General features: G+C 37.7%; 2 protein-coding genes across 2 annotated transcripts; one reads left to right on the top strand and one right to left on the bottom strand.

Moving 5' to 3' along the window:
• Nucleotides 1-735: 735 nt before the first annotated feature.
• Nucleotides 736-9,097, top strand: nom1 (nucleolar protein with MIF4G domain 1). Its single transcript, XM_037757400.1, has 11 exons — nt 736-1,656; nt 1,748-1,860; nt 3,222-3,417; nt 4,056-4,379; nt 4,506-4,616; nt 4,971-5,141; nt 5,341-5,462; nt 5,568-5,700; nt 7,021-7,152; nt 7,243-7,352; nt 8,528-9,097. The coding sequence occupies exons 1-11, from the start codon at nt 736-738 to the stop codon at nt 8,703-8,705; spliced, it is 2,511 nt and encodes an 836-aa protein (XP_037613328.1). The 3' UTR covers nt 8,706-9,097.
• Nucleotides 9,098-10,767: 1,670 nt separating this feature from the next.
• mnx1 (motor neuron and pancreas homeobox 1) lies at nt 10,768-16,107 on the bottom strand. Its single transcript, XM_037757416.1, has 3 exons — nt 15,592-16,107; nt 13,235-13,395; nt 10,768-11,768 (listed from the first exon to the last, which is right to left on the bottom strand). The coding sequence occupies exons 1-3, from the start codon at nt 16,073-16,075 to the stop codon at nt 11,487-11,489; spliced, it is 927 nt and encodes a 308-aa protein (XP_037613344.1). The 5' UTR covers nt 16,076-16,107; the 3' UTR covers nt 10,768-11,486.
• Between the last annotated feature and the right edge of the window lie 350 nt (nt 16,108-16,457).

Genomic DNA, 16,457 nt, shown 5'->3' with positions numbered 1-16,457 from the left:
CTCACTCCAGTCATATTTTTTTTTTTTTTTTTTCAATTTTATGTTTTTTTTTTTTTTTTTTTTATTTTATCTTTTTTTTTTTTGCACAATCTCCTGTTCCTCACTCCAGTCATATTTTTTTTTTTTATTTAATTTAATTTTTTTTTTTTTTTAATTTTTTTTTTTATTTTGTTTCTGCACTATCTTCTGTTTCACACTCCAGTCAAATTTTTTTTTTAAATTTTATCTTTTTTTTTTTTTTTTTAATTTTATCTTTTTATTTTTGTTTTTGCACAATCTCCTGTTCCTCACTTTAGTCAAATTTTTATTTTTTATTTTATTTTTTTTATGTTGTTTCTGCACAATCTCCTGTTCCTCACTCCAGTCATATTTGTTTTTTTCAATTTTATCTTTTTTTTTTTTTTTTTGCACAATCTCCTGTTCCTCACTCCAGTCAAACTTTTTATTTTTTAATTTTTATTTTGTTCCTGCACAATCTCCTGTTCTACCCTCCAGTCCAGTAGGTGGCGGTAATGCACCTCTAAGATGGTTTGCCAACCGCCAGTAAACACCAAAGAGGAATAAGAAGAAGGAAGAGACACATGTGCTGTTTGAGGTATTTATATGTTTCTAAAACAGACAGTAGTTTTCACCCTGTGCTTGGTTGTTTTAAACCCTCTTGTTAGCTAAGCTGATAGCTACATTGTGAAAGCAGTGTAACGTTATCCGGTTGTAGTTAAGGTTTCATTTGTCGAGATGAAGGAGAAAGGGAAGCAGAACAGCAAAAAGAAGAAGGGAAATGTTGTGTTACAGAAGTACCTGGTGGCAGTAGATGAGTTTATTAAAAGCAAAAGTGGCCCTGAAGAAGGGGAGAATGACCATGGCTTGAGATTTGTGAAAAAGAAAAGCAGAAAAGAGCTTCGCAAAGAGAAGAGAAAAACTAAAAAAGCCAATATGAAAAGTTATTATGAGGGTAAAAAGCCCCTCAGTTTACCTCTTGATGATGGTGAAAACTCTGCAATACCAGCTGATGAACAGCCCAAGAAGATAAAGAAGAAGAAAGCAAAGAAAGAAGTGTCAAAAGCAAAGTCCAGTAGTGATCCTGCAGAGAAATCAGACAGCTCTAAAACACCAGCATCCTCCAAGACAGGCAAGAAAACCAACAAGCTCCAAGAATCCAGGAAAAAGGCTCTTCTGGAGGCAAATGAAGAAGAGGACAGAGAAATAAAGAAACTAGAGAAGTGCTTGGGGTTAAACAGGAGGAAAAACAAGAAAACTCTCCCTCAGTCTTTTGTGGCTGATGGACTTGACTACATCCTTGGTATGCTGGACTCTGGCTCATCGGCTGTGGGGATGTATGATGATGATGATGATATGGACATGGCCAAGGATAACTTTGAAAAGCTTGATGAGAAAGAAGAACCTGGAGATGAGAAAGAAGAACCTGGAGATGAGATGGTGAGTGAGGGCAGTGATGAAGATATGGGTTCACTTGACGATGAGGGTGAGGATGATGATGGTGATGATGAGGATGATGATGATGATGGTGAAATGGTTGAGGAGGAGGAAATGGAGGAAGAGCCGGATGAGAGTGATGCAGCCGACATAGACGATGAAAATGAAGAGGAAAAAGAGGAAGAAGCAGACACTCCTCCTGACACAAAGACATCAGAAACTGTGAGTTCAGAAATATTTGTTTAATATCGTCATTGACATCTTCTATGCTGCATAATTTATCTAATTGTATGTTGCATCTTCCAATGTCCAGGTCACCCCTGCAGCAGGCAAGTACGTGCCACCTCACTTGCGAGGTGCCGGAGATGATAAACGCAAAGCTGAGCTCGAAAAGCTGAAGAGGAATGTGAAAGGCCTGGTGAACAGGTAACCGTCTTACCACAGCACAGAAATAACACATTCTCCTTTTTATAAATCAAAAGTTGTATTCTTGAGAAATAAAACACACCATTGCTCAATTTAATACACTCAGGGGTTTTGTTGCTTCACCCTGATGTTAACTAATGTTAGCCAACATTAGATATTGATGTGTAAATTATGTTACTTAGTCAGGTTGCCAGCTTATAAATGTCACTACTTGTGCTACGTTTACATTACATTTTAGCATTCACAATTACACATTTGTCACTTTTTTCAGCTGAAGTTACGTAGCTTTGCTTCAACAATCCTATGCAATTTTTAAAAAGCATTTTCTGTGTCATTACCTTGATTTCATGAGTATATTCACTGTAGTAGATGCCAAAGAAAATGCAGTTTGTCAGAGTCAATATCAAAATCTTTCCCCCTTTCTTTCTATAAAAGATGCATGATGCATGATGCATCATGCACTTTGGGACATATACTGTATGAACCAAAAATAGTTTGTTTTTTCTAGGTTTTAGAGTGCCCTGTCAGGCCCTTCTGATCATATAAATTCTGCAATTCTCCCTTCCTCTTAAAGATACCTAGCACTAGTAGCCAAGAGTGTGAAACAGTTGCCATTGCCACCGGACGCTCAGCTGGGTCCTGTTTTGTTATATCCACAGTTGATTTTCAACGATTAATCGATTAGTTGTCAACTATTAAATTAATCATCAACATTTTTGATAATCGATTCATCAGTTTGAGTAATTTTTAAAGAGAAAAAAAGTCTAAATTCTCTGATTCCAGCTTCTTAAATGTGAATATTTTCTGGTTTCTTTACTCCTCTATGACAGTAAACTGAGTATCTTTGAGTTGTTGACAAAACAAGACATTTGAGGACGTCATCTTGGGCTTTGGGAAACACTGATCAACATTTTTCACCATTTTCTGACATTTTATAGACCAAACAACTAATCAATTAATCAAGAAAATAATCAACAGATTAATCGACAATGAAAATAACCGATAGTTGCAGCCCTAATTGATTTGCAGTGAGAAATGAGGCATGTTAGTAGAATCAGGACCTACACAAGCAGAATATGGGGATGTCGATCATTTTCGTCATCTGGTTTTATTAACCTCTGGTGACGTTTTAAAATTGCAAGTTTTGTCTGAGGAACAGTCCAAAAACCCAAAGATATTCATTTTACAGTGAGTTAAGACAGATAAAAGAAACAGTTCCTCACATTTGAGAAGAGCAGAATGTACCCTTCAAATATTTCTTCTAAAAGAAAGCTGGATCTGAGCTGGGTCATGAGTTTGCTCCAAACTGCTAGTGGAATTCTTTTAAAGGTGAAAATTTATCCTTTTTCTAACTTCTTCAGGCTGAGTGAGCCCAACATGGCGTCCATCAGCGGTCAGCTGGAGGAGTTGTACATGAGCTGCAGCAGGAAGGACATGAATGACACCCTAACCGAGTTGCTCCTAGCAGCCTGCGTCACCCCGTCCCTGATGGCTGACAGACTACTGATGGAGCACGTCCTGCTTGTCAGCGTCCTCCATCACGCCGTCGGGTTGGAGGTAAACATTAAACCCCCTGTAATTCTTTCTTGGATGGATCTTAATCAAACAGGTTTTACTTTCTGGAAACATTTCCTTCAGTTCACTGTCTCATCCACTGATAAGAGTGACACCATGAGTCGGGTAGTTTTTGGTTTTTACCAGCCTGTGTGTGAGAAACAGTGACCACTGACCTGAGAACTGACATCAACTCGTGGATTATTCATTAGAGGCTTCTTTTTTCAAAGGGATTAGTTGCTTTAGCACATCTCCACTGTAAGCTAATGCTCTTTTAATGAATTGGAAAGTGATATCTAACACCTTGGCTTCCTTTGCTTAAAGTGTAAAAGGATTGTTATCTCTCAGTTGTATCGACTTTCCATCCTGTAAATGACCCTAAAACAGGATCATCAGTAAAATTTGCCGCAGCCAAGAGTTGGCTTTCGACACAGTTTGAGGGATCAAAGAACATCAAGATCCTGGAACATCCATTAGGTTCACCATTGACTTTTGTGTATTGTGTGTTTTACAATGCAATAAGCTACCATTATTTATATTTTGAGGTGTTATTATGTCATCGTCCACAGATATTAACATGCGTAAATCCATTTATAACATGAATCACAAGTTTGTAATATTGCCTTTTGATCATTTTTCAGGTGGGAGCCCATTTTCTGGAGACGGTCGTGCGCAAGTTTGACGAGGCGTACAAGAACCCGACTGAAAGCAAGGAGTGCGACAACCTGGTCTCCATCGTCGGGCACCTCTACAACTTCCAAGTGGTGCATTCTGGTCTCATCTTCGACATCCTAAAACGTTTTGTTGGAGCCTTCACAGAGAAGGACATTGAACTGGTTTTGTTAGTGCTGAGGAATGTCGGCTTCGCACTGAGGAAGGACGATGCTCTGGCTCTCAAGGAGCTCATCTCTGAAGGCCAACGCAAGGCCAGCGACGCAGGGTCGAAGTTTCAGGATCAGACCAGGGTAGGGCAAACAGAACTACTCATTTACTAGGCATGGAAATGTCTGGTAATTGTAATAGATTTCCCAATTATGTTTCCAATTTTGGAAGCTTATCTAACATTAGTTTATGTGCACACGTGTTCTCAGGTGCGTTTCATGCTGGAAATCATGCTGGCTTTGAAGAACAATGACATGAGGAAGATCCCAGGCTATGATCCTGAGCCTGTGGAGAAACTGAAGAAGCTGCAGAGGACTCTGGTGGGTGATTTTCACAACATGACCATATTGAGTTTGAAATATCCTTATTTCCCTAATTAGTGACACAAATTTAGATTGTTATTATGTAGCTTATAGGCACTAGTATTATTCTGAACATGTTATTGTATTCTTTCAAGATGTAGTTTCCACTTGTACCATCAGGTGGCCCCAGAGTACCACCTTTACAGACCCAAAGTCCAGAGTGTTGCTGATGCTTTCATCATGACCATCAGTATAGCTGTTTTAACAATTGCCAACTTCAGGATTGCTAATTTGTCCATCTTTAATATGGTACAACTGGTGTTTGCCTCCTGAGTGCACTTATGGCTAACTCTGGTTAAATGTGGCGCTCAGATCCAGCGGCGTGCAGCAGGCAGTGACATGAAGCTGAGGGTCTCTCTGGACAACCTCCTGGCAGCAGAGCAAGTGGGCCGCTGGTGGATCGTCGGCTCCTCGTGGAGCGGAGCGCCCATGATCGGCGAACAAGGGAACACGACCTCAAAACAGAGTACTGCTGAAGGACAGGTAGAGCACTGTGTGTACAGTAATCATCCCAGTACAGATCAGCATGGGTGCCAGACATCTTTTGATGTAAACGGTGTAAACGTCATATCAACACTTGCATTGAAAACAATACCCAGGTCTAGTCTGTATTATTCAGTAATGTCAGCACTTTGATGTGATTTGTTTTTCACTTTACTGTTGTCATTTTTATTTGTTTCAGTTTAGTGCCAAAGTGTTAGAGCTGGCGAGGAAACAGAGGATGAACACAGAGGTCAGAAGAAACATCTTCTGTGTGATAATGACCAGCGAAGATTTCCTGGATGCATTTGAGAAACTGCTCAGGTTTGTTATCACTCACCTCTACAGTGTGTCTCTATGTTAAGAAAGGAAATATATGACATGTTAAAGTAGCTGTATTTTAAAGCCTTTTATTTGCTGTGTGTGAAGGATGGGCCTGAAGGACAAGCAGGAGAGGGAGATTGTTCACGTTCTGATGGATTGCTGTCTGCAGGAGAAAACCTTCAATGCCTATTACGCCGTACTGGGAGAGAAATTCTGCTCCCACGATCGCCGCTTCCAGGTACTGTAGCTGATAAAACCCACACCACCACGACTGAGAATAAAAAATAAAACTACTCTCGCATACACAGAACCTTTCAAATAAACAGACCATACTTTAAATCTCCATCTCTTATCAACCACAACATCATCAATAGTTCCACAAAAGCTTAATGTGCTACCACCACAACTACAATCAGATTAGTAATTACAATTAACAGTCTTTCTCCCAGACAATTGTTTGATACGTAAACACATGAAATTATCTCGAGAGCAGTAAATAGAAAAAAAGGGGTATATTAAAAGAGTATCTCATTACTTCTTCCTAACTAATTTGCAGGATTAGTACCAAATTATTTTATCTATATAAAAGCTGCACCATTGCAAATATCTTTTAAAATTATATATTAATATGCTGTTTATTTTCTTGGTTAATTAATCGTTTAGTCTATAAAAGTCAGAAAATTATGAAAAATACAATTTCCTAAAGCACAATGTGGTGATATTAAATTGAGATATTTTTGTTTACTATCACATAAGACAAAAAAAGCAGCCAGTCCTCCCACTTTTAGCAGCTTGAACCAGGGGAATGTTTGGCCTTTTTGCTTGAAAAATTACTTAAAATTGACTAATTGATAATATTAATAATGCCTTTCCCCCCCTCTTCACATTATGTCAATGCTCAGATCAAGTAATTATAATAATCAGATTAAAGGAAGTAAATCTCTCATTGCTTATATGAATGTTGAACATTCAGTGAATGATGAAGGTACCAAAGTCATAGTACGCTCTGTGCGTGGTCCTTATTATAAAATAGATCATTGGGTGGAAATGATACTGTACTGCAATCAAGGATTGTGGTTTTAAAGTTGGAGAGGCCAGTTTGCTGTACGTTTCATCATGATAAATGAAAATATAAAGAGTTGCATTAACGGTTGCATTAGCTGCTGGATGTGAGCGACCACCCAGTCTCTTAAACTGTGTGTGACCTGCGTCATGTGGCCTGTAGTTCACCTCTGCTGTGTGGGAGCCTCTCACACCTCTCACCTCCTGATATTATTTGACTCAAACTGTGACTACAAACAATGGGGGCGAGACCACACTTCCTACTTTGCTGCCAGGTAGTCCGCGGTCCCGTATCAGAGACTGATGACCATTGTCCTCATCAAAGAGCTCTGACCAGCGCTGGTGGGAATGTTTGCTTTTCACATGTAAACTGCATCTGGATGAGAGGATTACCTGTGCTGTTGTTTATAGTTTCCACCACTGTTTCTGGGAATCATCAGTGTATCATTCAGCGCAGTTATACAATCTTTCAATTTGATGTCCTGTATTCTCCAAGATGACTTTCCAGTTCAGCCTATGGGACAAGTTCAGGGAGCTGTCCAACCTTCCCAGCAGCACCTTTAACAACCTGGTTCAGCTGGTTACCCGCTTCCTTCAGGGGAAATGCCTCTCGCTCTCCATACTCAAAGTAAGCGACATGTCGTGTGCAGGTTTTTATATATTTAAGGTTGCAAATTAACATATTCATCACGGTCACCTCTGTGTTTTTTCTGTTCAGGTAATAGAGTTTGGGGAACTAGATAAGCCCACGGTGCGCTTCTTGCGTCAGGTGCTCACCAAGCTGCTAAAAGACGTTGAGCCTGAGGAGCTAGCCAGCATATTTGGAAGGTGAGATTCACTGTGCATACATACACTTACTTCTTAGAGGTTTGCAGATTTTAAACATGTACATCTTCAAATCGCAGGATGAGGAGGAAATCCCAATATTTGTTAAAGGTGAAATGTGTGTTAAAATACCATTTTAAATTAAATATTGTCGTGCTGCAGAGATGTCCTGGTCTACATGTCATATTCTACAGACTTAAGAAAACATGTTTGTTTGGTACAGATCCCTGCCTGCAAAAATCACACCATAATCATTTTAATACAATTAAATAATACAAAATTATCATTCAGTCTAATATTGCAAATCATATCGCAATTGAAATGTCAGTCAAAATAATCGCAATTAAATATTTTTTCAAAATCGCAGTCCTAATTTAAATTAATGCAAAATAAGACGCACTGAAAAAGAAAACTATAAGTCCACAGCCATGCCATACCGAGGCACAGCAGTGATTTGAGCTTCATGCTAACATGATGATGTTTCGCAAGTATTATGTTAACCTTAGTTTTGCTTTTTTAGCATGCTAACATTTGGTAATTAGTAATAAACACAGTTAAACAAGTTCAGCTGAGACTGGTTACGATACGATATTATGACAGTTCTTTATACAACGATACAATATTTTCTGATATCACAAAATCTACCACGATACGGTTTTGATTCAATGCAGGGACTTGCGATCGATATGAGACAATATCATATGCCCATTTAACGCAATAATTTACATTTATATCACCTCACAAAAGCAACTAAAATATGATTTTTCCATTTTATTACTGGGCTCTGTTGGAAGGAGGTGCACTCGGACGGAAATGGTGACACAGACGTGCCATTGGGATTTCAAAATAAAGGCATATCTTAAAGATGATGATATCTATCGATGTCTTCACTTTGCATCAATGATGTTGGATCTTTGATCATTGAATCGATACATCGATCCAGCTTGATGGATCACTACACCCCTAGTGGGAATGTCATTAGTTTTGCAGGTATTTGGTTATAAACCAAAGTATCTGACAGTATCTGACCTCATGGCCAAAATTGCCATTCACTAGCGTGGCTAGAAAGCCTATTTCACCTGTTCAGCAGTGTTAACCTCTACTAGTCCACATCTTGTAAAGCAAACTCCTCTGTGAACGTCTGACATCAATGTCCGTCATTGTCTCCCATCCACCAGGATTTCAGGCATTCCCAAACTAGGAATGCTGCGGGAGGGCTTGAAGCTCTTCATCAGTCACTTCCTGCTGAAGAATGCCCAGTCACAGGGACCAGCTGAGCAAGCAGCGCTGCTGTCGGAGCGCGCCCAGGTCGCCACTAGAGCCATGGAGGCCAAAGAGGCCAAAATCAAACTGTAAAACACGAACACACACACCAGAAACAGACGTACATAACAGAACTGTGGAACAGGAGAACGCCTGTAAGTAGGAATTAACACAAAGAACCCAAACCTGCAGTTTTCTTCAAAGAAGAATAAATATGATTGTGATATTAAATTAATGCCTTTGCTTTGGGGAGTCCTTGTACATAATTGTTACCATGGAGATTTTTAAATCTGGAAGATACTGATGCCACAGACACACCAGTATTAGCTCTATTATTTTAACACAGTGCATATTTTGCTTCATGACAATTTGGTAGCAATACCTTGGAGATTTTATATATTTCACTTGCTTGTATATTTGGAGTGTAACAGTTTGTTAAACATCAGTCATAAAAGCCTCAATAAATCACAGACATTTTGCCGAAAGCTTTGATTCCTTTATAGAGAGAAAGGCACAGTTTTCTCTTACAACCGCTCTCATTACTTCTTCTGCTTCTGTTCTTTTTCTGCGACCGCCCTCATGGAGGCAGTGTACAGCAAGAGTTAATATTGTCGAGGTTCGTACACCTGGAACCATGGAACCATTCTTCTGGGCTTTACTGAGTCTATTTACACTCTTACACAAAATAAAGCACATCATAATAAAGTCTTTCTCAGCCTTAAACACAGCTGATTAGTGGATATTTGTATTTCTGTTGATATTTCCACTTGGCTTGCAGTGAGTGTGACACAAACAAGAGCAGTGAGAATAGACGGCGGTGTCGTTCATTCTTGTGTTTGCACACCCTGATGAAATGACCCGGGGAGCCTCCAGTCTATCCTCTTCCGTTCGCTCGCTGACACCAGCGTGGTTAGCATAGCAGAGTCGTTCTGTTACATTTGATACTTGCTCCTATTAATTAGCTCCATCGGCGCGGCCGTAATCAATCTGAGGCTGGAGCGCGGCGGGAGGTCAGAAATGGGCCACCAAGGTCAACCAAAGGAAATGTCCTTCACTAAAACAGCACACTGTAGCCTCATGTTTGGAAAGTTGTTTTAATACATGTAACATTTAAGATGATGACAAAAACACCTTTGAGTAGCAGCGGTGTTTTTATTTAGAAATGATGGAGACCGCTGAGAGAAAAACTTAAGAATGTGTCAGTTAAAGGTGGAGATAGTGGGATCAATAGACCCACTGTGCAGTCCATACACTGGCCATTGTCTGCAGCCGTGAGCCAGCCAGTTGCCACCAGCTTTACCTGGTGTACTCTGTTTGGGTTTGACCCTCAGCTGAACTTTGATTTTAGTCTGCTAAAGCTAAAGCAAACAGCTGAAGATAACCAACGGATCGCTCAGTAATCCTGTTACAAATGGCACATAATCAGTCAACCTGCTATATAGTTTAACGCTAATGACGGCGGGAATAAAGGGAACAATAACATATTGTGGACTTCTGTACCAATGATGCATGGTGTAAACCATGCACAGATGAGTTATTAAACCGGTTCAGTCACATTTGTAATCAAAAGATATTAAAATTAAAGTCTAGACTGAAAGAATATCATATTCAACATATTAGTTAATAACACACCCTAAATACATTTTGTTTTGTTGTTTTGTGTAGGTAGGAAAAGTAGACTGATGTGATGTTTTGTCTGCATTTGAGGAAGTGCACTCTTATTTTTCTTGAGCACATAACACAATTTACATACAGTATGTGTTTATAATCCATCATTGTTGCATTATTTCTGGTTTAAAATCAACAAGAATGCAAAAACTTAACAAAATAAGTGTTGACAGAACATGTAGGCTATGGAGCTAATAAAAAATTAGGAGAATATTATTTAATTTATAAATTAAAAACAACAAAAAATATATTTTTCTGTAGGCTAAATAAGCTTCAAATGATTTCAGCCCTGAAAATAGTCCCTGAGCAGCCAGGTTGTCGCTCAACAAGCTGTTTAAAAGGGTTTATTAATGCGAGCCCATTGCTAGTGTGGTGTGAAATGTTTCCTCCGTCTGACTGTTTGCTCTCACTGCACGTTTGCACACATCCGACAGCTCTATTAACAGTAATTCCCATGACCCGAGCTGTCAGAGCGAGGAGCAAAACACGAGCGTCTCTGTTCGCATCTGATCCATCCGCGCTGAGACACTGCGAGGGAAAAAAAGGACTATATTTTTAATTATTAGAAAATTACATTAAAAAAAGAAAATACTCTTGTCTCCAAATAAAAATGAATTTAAAAAAAAAAAAATTACAAATGCCAACTTTTTTTTTTTTTTAGGTTTTTATATTAAAACATTTTTATTTCACATTGTTTGCAGCAAGATAGACGCTAAACAATAATTTACCATGCACTGGGATGTTTTATAAATACAGTATAGAAAAATAAACATAAGGTTTTTTATTCAGCGTGATATGACACAGTATAGGGAATACCACGAAGAACAAAATATGGTCAAAATAACACAGCGGATTATTTACTGTAGTTTGAATTATGATTGAAATGTTGACAAACTAACCATCATAGCAGGAGAAATATTGCAAAGTCCTGAGCCAGTTTACAGCTTTTCACATATAAACCATGCAACATGTCACAGTTTACAGAGTGCTGAATGCTGCTCCTATAATAACATTTCCTGCTTTATTGCTTGTTTACCAACCAAGATCATCAATTCTTGACCTAAATTTTATTCTTTTCATGACAAACAAATGCTCATTAATTCCATGGAGGTGATTGGGTTACATGCAACCACATTTTTTTATGGAGAAAATCCCCCCAAATAGTCATTACAAATGGAGATCTCCACCTTCACCCTCCTTGCAGCTTCAGGGCTGCGGACTGATGTCACTGGTTTGATTCCTCTCGTCGTCCGAGGAGCAGTCTGACGAGTTGTACAGGAAATTTTCTCCCTCGTCGTCGTCACTGTCTCTAAAGTCTCTTATTCTGCCGTTTTTAGAGTCTGTCTTGCTCTTATAGTCCGACTGCTCGTCAGATTTCTCCTGGTTGCCCTTGTTGCCTTTCTGCTTCTCGGCCTCCTGGGCGGCCTGCTCTTTGGCCTTCTTACTCCTCTTCCACTTCATGCGTCTGTTCTGGAACCAGATTTTAACCTGAGAGGAGAAATAATAAATATCATTTATAAATATATTTTATTTTTTTAAATAATTGTTAAAAAGTAAAGTAAAAGTTTTTAATTGGTTTTAAACAGAACAAAGAAGGAGGCTATACCTGTGCGTAATATATGCGTAAAGATTGCGTAAAGGTCACCAGTGCACCTGATATTGACCTCTAAGGTGTTGCCATTATCCTACACTGAAAAAATTCCTTATCCCTTTTTTTATATTATTATTTTTAATTTACTTATTTTTCTGGGGTTTTTTGTCCTTTCCTTTTTTTTAATTCTTTTATTTTTTTATTTTTTATTTTTTGTTTTTGTTTGGTATATGTTTAATTTATGTTGCTATCGGATTTAATTCATTTATATGTATAAATGTAATTGTTTATGAAATTAACTCTGCTTATTTAATGGTGCAGTAATATTGTTATAGGGATGGGGAAATTTGTTTATACAATTATTTATTGGATTTTGTACAGAATACCAATAAAAAGACTTTGAGCAAAACAAAAAGTAAAGTAAAAGTTGTTAAGTGATTTAAACAGAAAAAAGGAGGCTATACCTGTGCGTAATATAAGATTGCGTAAAGATTGCGTAAAGGTCACCAGAGCACTCTGTGGTGTTGGAATTATCCTACACTGAAAACATTCCTGTTTTAAAAAGTGATTTAATCTTGTATTATTTGTTTTAAAATCCCTTGAATCAAATGAAAATAAAATATATAAATGGGATGACTTAATTGCCATTTGCCCATGCAAGTTTTTCAAGCAAAATAATTGTGAAAAAGTATAGTAAAGTAAACGTTGTTAAGTGGTTTAAACAGAAAAAAAGAAGGAGGCTCTACCTGTGCATGATATATGCGTAAAGATTGCGTAAATGTCCATTTGACCAGGAATATTTCATCCTGTGCTTGTTTTATGCATGTAAGTGCCCTAGATGATAGGTTGTACTGTCCTAGACCCCTAAAAAATTATTTTATTTATTTTATTTATTTTATTTATTTTATTTATTTTATTTATCTATTTATTTATATATATTTATTTTTGTACTCATGTTTTTTTTTTTTGCGTAAAGGTCACCAGTGCACCTGACATTGACCTCTGCAGTGTTGCAATTATCCTACACTGAAAACATTCCTCAAATGTAATTTAATCTAGTATTGTTTGTTTTAAATCCCATGAATCAAATGAAAATAAAATATAAATGGGATGACTTAATTGTCATTTTTGCCCATGCAAGATTTTTTTTAAAAGTTTAAACAACTGGAGAATTTTGAAAACTACTTCTGGACAAATTCTAAAACAGTGAGAATCGGGATCAAGATGAAAGAGATTTCATCATAGTTTCTCAGTTATTTACAGAAAATGTAAACAAGCAAACTGTCATTTTTTTCAAATTTTTCAAAGCTTCAAACAGGGTAATTAAGTAGTAAAACCCAGTCATCGGTATGAGAAATATTACCTGAGTTTCTGTCAGCATGAGGGACGTTGCCACTTCAAAGCGCTTCGGTCGTGACAGGTACTTATTCAGCTTGAATTGATGCTCCAGCTCCAGCAGCTGCTGACTTGTGAATGCAGTTCTTGGTCTTCTGCACTTGCCAAGCAAGTTAGACTGAGCCTGAGCTGCAAGAATTTAAAATAAAAACATTAAAAAATGCACTTTTCTTTTTTTCATTAACTCCTGACATAAAATATATCTAAATTTATAGATTTTATGTTCAAAACAAACAGCCTGCTTATGACTGATAATAAAGCAATCAAAGACTTTAATGTTGTAAAGGGAACTTGACAGCCCACTGTTGTTATGGTGTAATAAAATATACATTTTCTACATCTCTGTGCTCCCTGCTTAAAGCAACAAGGTCATCCACTTATGAATATGTCCATAGAGAAGCTATTTGCCTCTCCATTTTGAACAAATCTGTTAAAATGAGCAGAAACAAAAAAGGCAGTATCTGGTGAGCAAATAGCATGTCGACTGTGGGTTTCACACTCCTCTGCTACTTTCCCACTGTCCATTATCTGTCCATTTTAGTTCCTCTTAGAAAAACCATCACTCCATGACAGCCTCTTCATTCAGACGATGAGAATATGTAATATAATATGAAATATGTGTGCCATAAAAAAAAAAAAAAAGAGAAAATAAGAATTCCACGCCTCTCTGAGTCTTTAGCACAGTAACAGGAAGCAGCATCATGTAGGCCAACATTAGAGATATTTATTAATAATATTTATTGGCAAAATAAAACACAAAAAGCAGACTTTTTGGATCACACATTTCTAGATCCGCCTGGGTCACCATACATAACCAAAGATTAATTTCTTATTATTATATGATTTATTTGGAGTAAATAAAAGAGCAGAAAAATGCCTGAATAAAAACAGCTACACTGTAAACAATTGCTGTTAATTTACAGCAGGATTTCAACAGTATTAACCTGTTATTGCTAAAAACAGTGCTTTACTGTTAATACAAAATAAATACCTGTTAAATTACGCTCATAGGCCGTTTTTTAACTGAACTATAATGCATTCTTAAAAAACATCACTTTACTGCTGATCAACTGTCTAAAGTATCATCAGTAACAGTTTCATGCAGTATTTTTTTTAATTCTGGGACCTGATCTGCACATGTGAGGCTTGTACATTGTACATGATTGTAAAATCAGCTCTGTTCTTCACTCACATGTTGTTCTGGTTTGCATTCTGTGCTTGTAGCCAGCTATAGACAGACATTTTGGGAAAAGTGTCAACAAGTCTATTATAGCCTTTTTCCTAACAAGTGCCTTTAATTGTATTTAGTGTGACTATTCCTATGTCTGTAACCTTCCTATGTCTATTCATGTAGGCAAAAAAATAATGTTTATTAAAATGTATGTAAAAACCTAAATAGTGCACTAAAACAAATTAAAAGAAAGGTGAAAAACAGGTATATAATGTATCTTTAAACAGTAAATCAACTGTAAAATACTGTGAAATTAATAAAAAAAAACAGTTCAAACTGTATTTTTCATTAACAGTACAAAGCTGTAAATTTCAGCGACAGTATAATAATGTTAATTTTACAGTAACATAAAGGCAACCCTGCTGCCAGTTCTTTACTGTTATTTTACTGGGAAATTCTCAACAGTGTATATAAAAGCAAGATAAAAGAGCACAAAGTGCATAAGATAAAAACGAAGAACAGAATATAAAAGTATAAGTTAAAAGAAAAAAATTTAAATAAATAATAATATTTATTGGCAAAATAAAACACATAAAGCAGACTTTTTGGATCACACATTTCTAGATCAGCCTGGGTCACCATACAAAGATGAATTTCTTATTATTATATGATTTATTTGGAGTAAAAAAAAAAAAAAGAGCAGAAAAATGCCCGAATAAAAACAGCTACTTACAGTCAATCAATCAATCAAAATGTATTTGTATAGCCCTTTACAATAACCAAAAGGTACCCAAAGTGCTTTACATTTACATCAAGAAATAACAGGAATAAAAACATAACATATCATAAAAAGGTGCATAAAAAGCACAGGAAAAATGTCACCAGGCTACTAGGTATTAAAAGCCAATCTAAATGAAAAAGTCTTGAGTTTAGATTTAAAAAGTACTAGGTCAGTGACAGTGCGTATATCAGGTTTATTTATTATTTAGAGATATTTATTAGAGATATTTATTAATAATATTTATTAGCAAAATAAAACACATAAAGCAGACTTTTTGGATCAGCCTGGGTCACCATACATAACCAAAGATGAATTTCTTATTATTATATGATTTATTTGGAGTAAAAAAAACATAATAAAAACATCTACTTACAGTTAAAGTCTGACATTTTGGGCAGCATCATCCCAGCTGTGGAGACCCTCAGCCAGTGGTCCAGCTGGAAGGTGCTGGCTGTCAGTTTGATGGGATCAGTGTGGTGGTGGTGATGGGAGCTGTGTGGATAGGAGGAGTAGGACAGGGCTGGGTGTTGGCCTGCCAGGGCAGAGTAGGTGTACATGGGGTGTCCGTAGAGAGCCTGTGCGGGGATCCCTGCGGTGCTCTGCGGATGTAATCCAAGCATGCTGTGCGGACTGTTCAGGAAACCAGGTTTAGGAATCAACCCGCAGCTGGAGATCCTCGGTGGAGACGGTGTCTCCGTGCGTAAAGACTCTGCACCGGTCAGCTCCGAGCCTCCAGACGACGACTGGTTGGAGATGGAGGAGGACATGGAAGTCACCAGAGCCAGAGGAGAGGTCTGCACTTTGGGTGTATCGACTGCTAAAAGCGCGTCAATGCGAAAGTTTTTAGATTTCTCCATGTTTTTGGGTGCTGCGTCCTTATCGCCTCTGCTTAAAGTTGTGATGTGTGAGAGAGGAGTGTGAGAGAGAGAGCGAGAGGAGCTCCTAGTGACACTCAGTCTCTGGGAGTCCGATGGAGGTGATTGGTGCAGCCGTCTGCAGGAGGCTGAACCAAACTCCTCTCTGCTCTAATCACTGCACAGCACGCTGCTGGCTGCACTCACTGCTTTTATAGCTATTACTGTTGCTATTACTGGAAAATGACGCACACAAACTAAGTTTTTTGATCAATTATAACTGGATGTTATTTTTGGTCTATCCTTCATTATCAATGGAGTAAACACTTTCCAAGGTGACTAAATGAGGACTTTATGATTACAGGAGTGAGTGTGCTGTACATTT

This window comes from Sebastes umbrosus, chromosome 21 (genome assembly GCF_015220745.1).
Source record: "Sebastes umbrosus isolate fSebUmb1 chromosome 21, fSebUmb1.pri, whole genome shotgun sequence".
Classification (NCBI taxonomy): Eukaryota; Metazoa; Chordata; class Actinopteri; order Perciformes; family Sebastidae; genus Sebastes; species Sebastes umbrosus.
Note: the sequence above shows the minus strand (reverse complement) of the source record. Positions and strands in the feature narration are given on the sequence as shown.

Coding starts and splice junctions, on each gene's coding strand:
- mnx1 (XM_037757416.1), bottom strand. CDS start 16,075: ATGGAGAAATCTAAAAACTTTCGCATTGACGCGCTTTTAGCAGTCGAT. Junction 13,396..15,591: donor CAAAATGTCAGACTTTAACT/GTAAGTAGATGT, acceptor AAATTCTTGCAG/CTCAGGCTCAGTCTAACTTG. Junction 11,769..13,234: donor TCATGCTGACAGAAACTCAG/GTAATATTTCTC, acceptor TTCTCCTCTCAG/GTTAAAATCTGGTTCCAGAA.
- nom1 (XM_037757400.1), top strand. CDS start 736: ATGAAGGAGAAAGGGAAGCAGAACAGCAAAAAGAAGAAGGGAAATGTT. Junction 1,657..1,747: donor ACACAAAGACATCAGAAACT/GTGAGTTCAGAA, acceptor TCCAATGTCCAG/GTCACCCCTGCAGCAGGCAA. Junction 5,463..5,567: donor GCATTTGAGAAACTGCTCAG/GTTTGTTATCAC, acceptor CTGTGTGTGAAG/GATGGGCCTGAAGGACAAGC.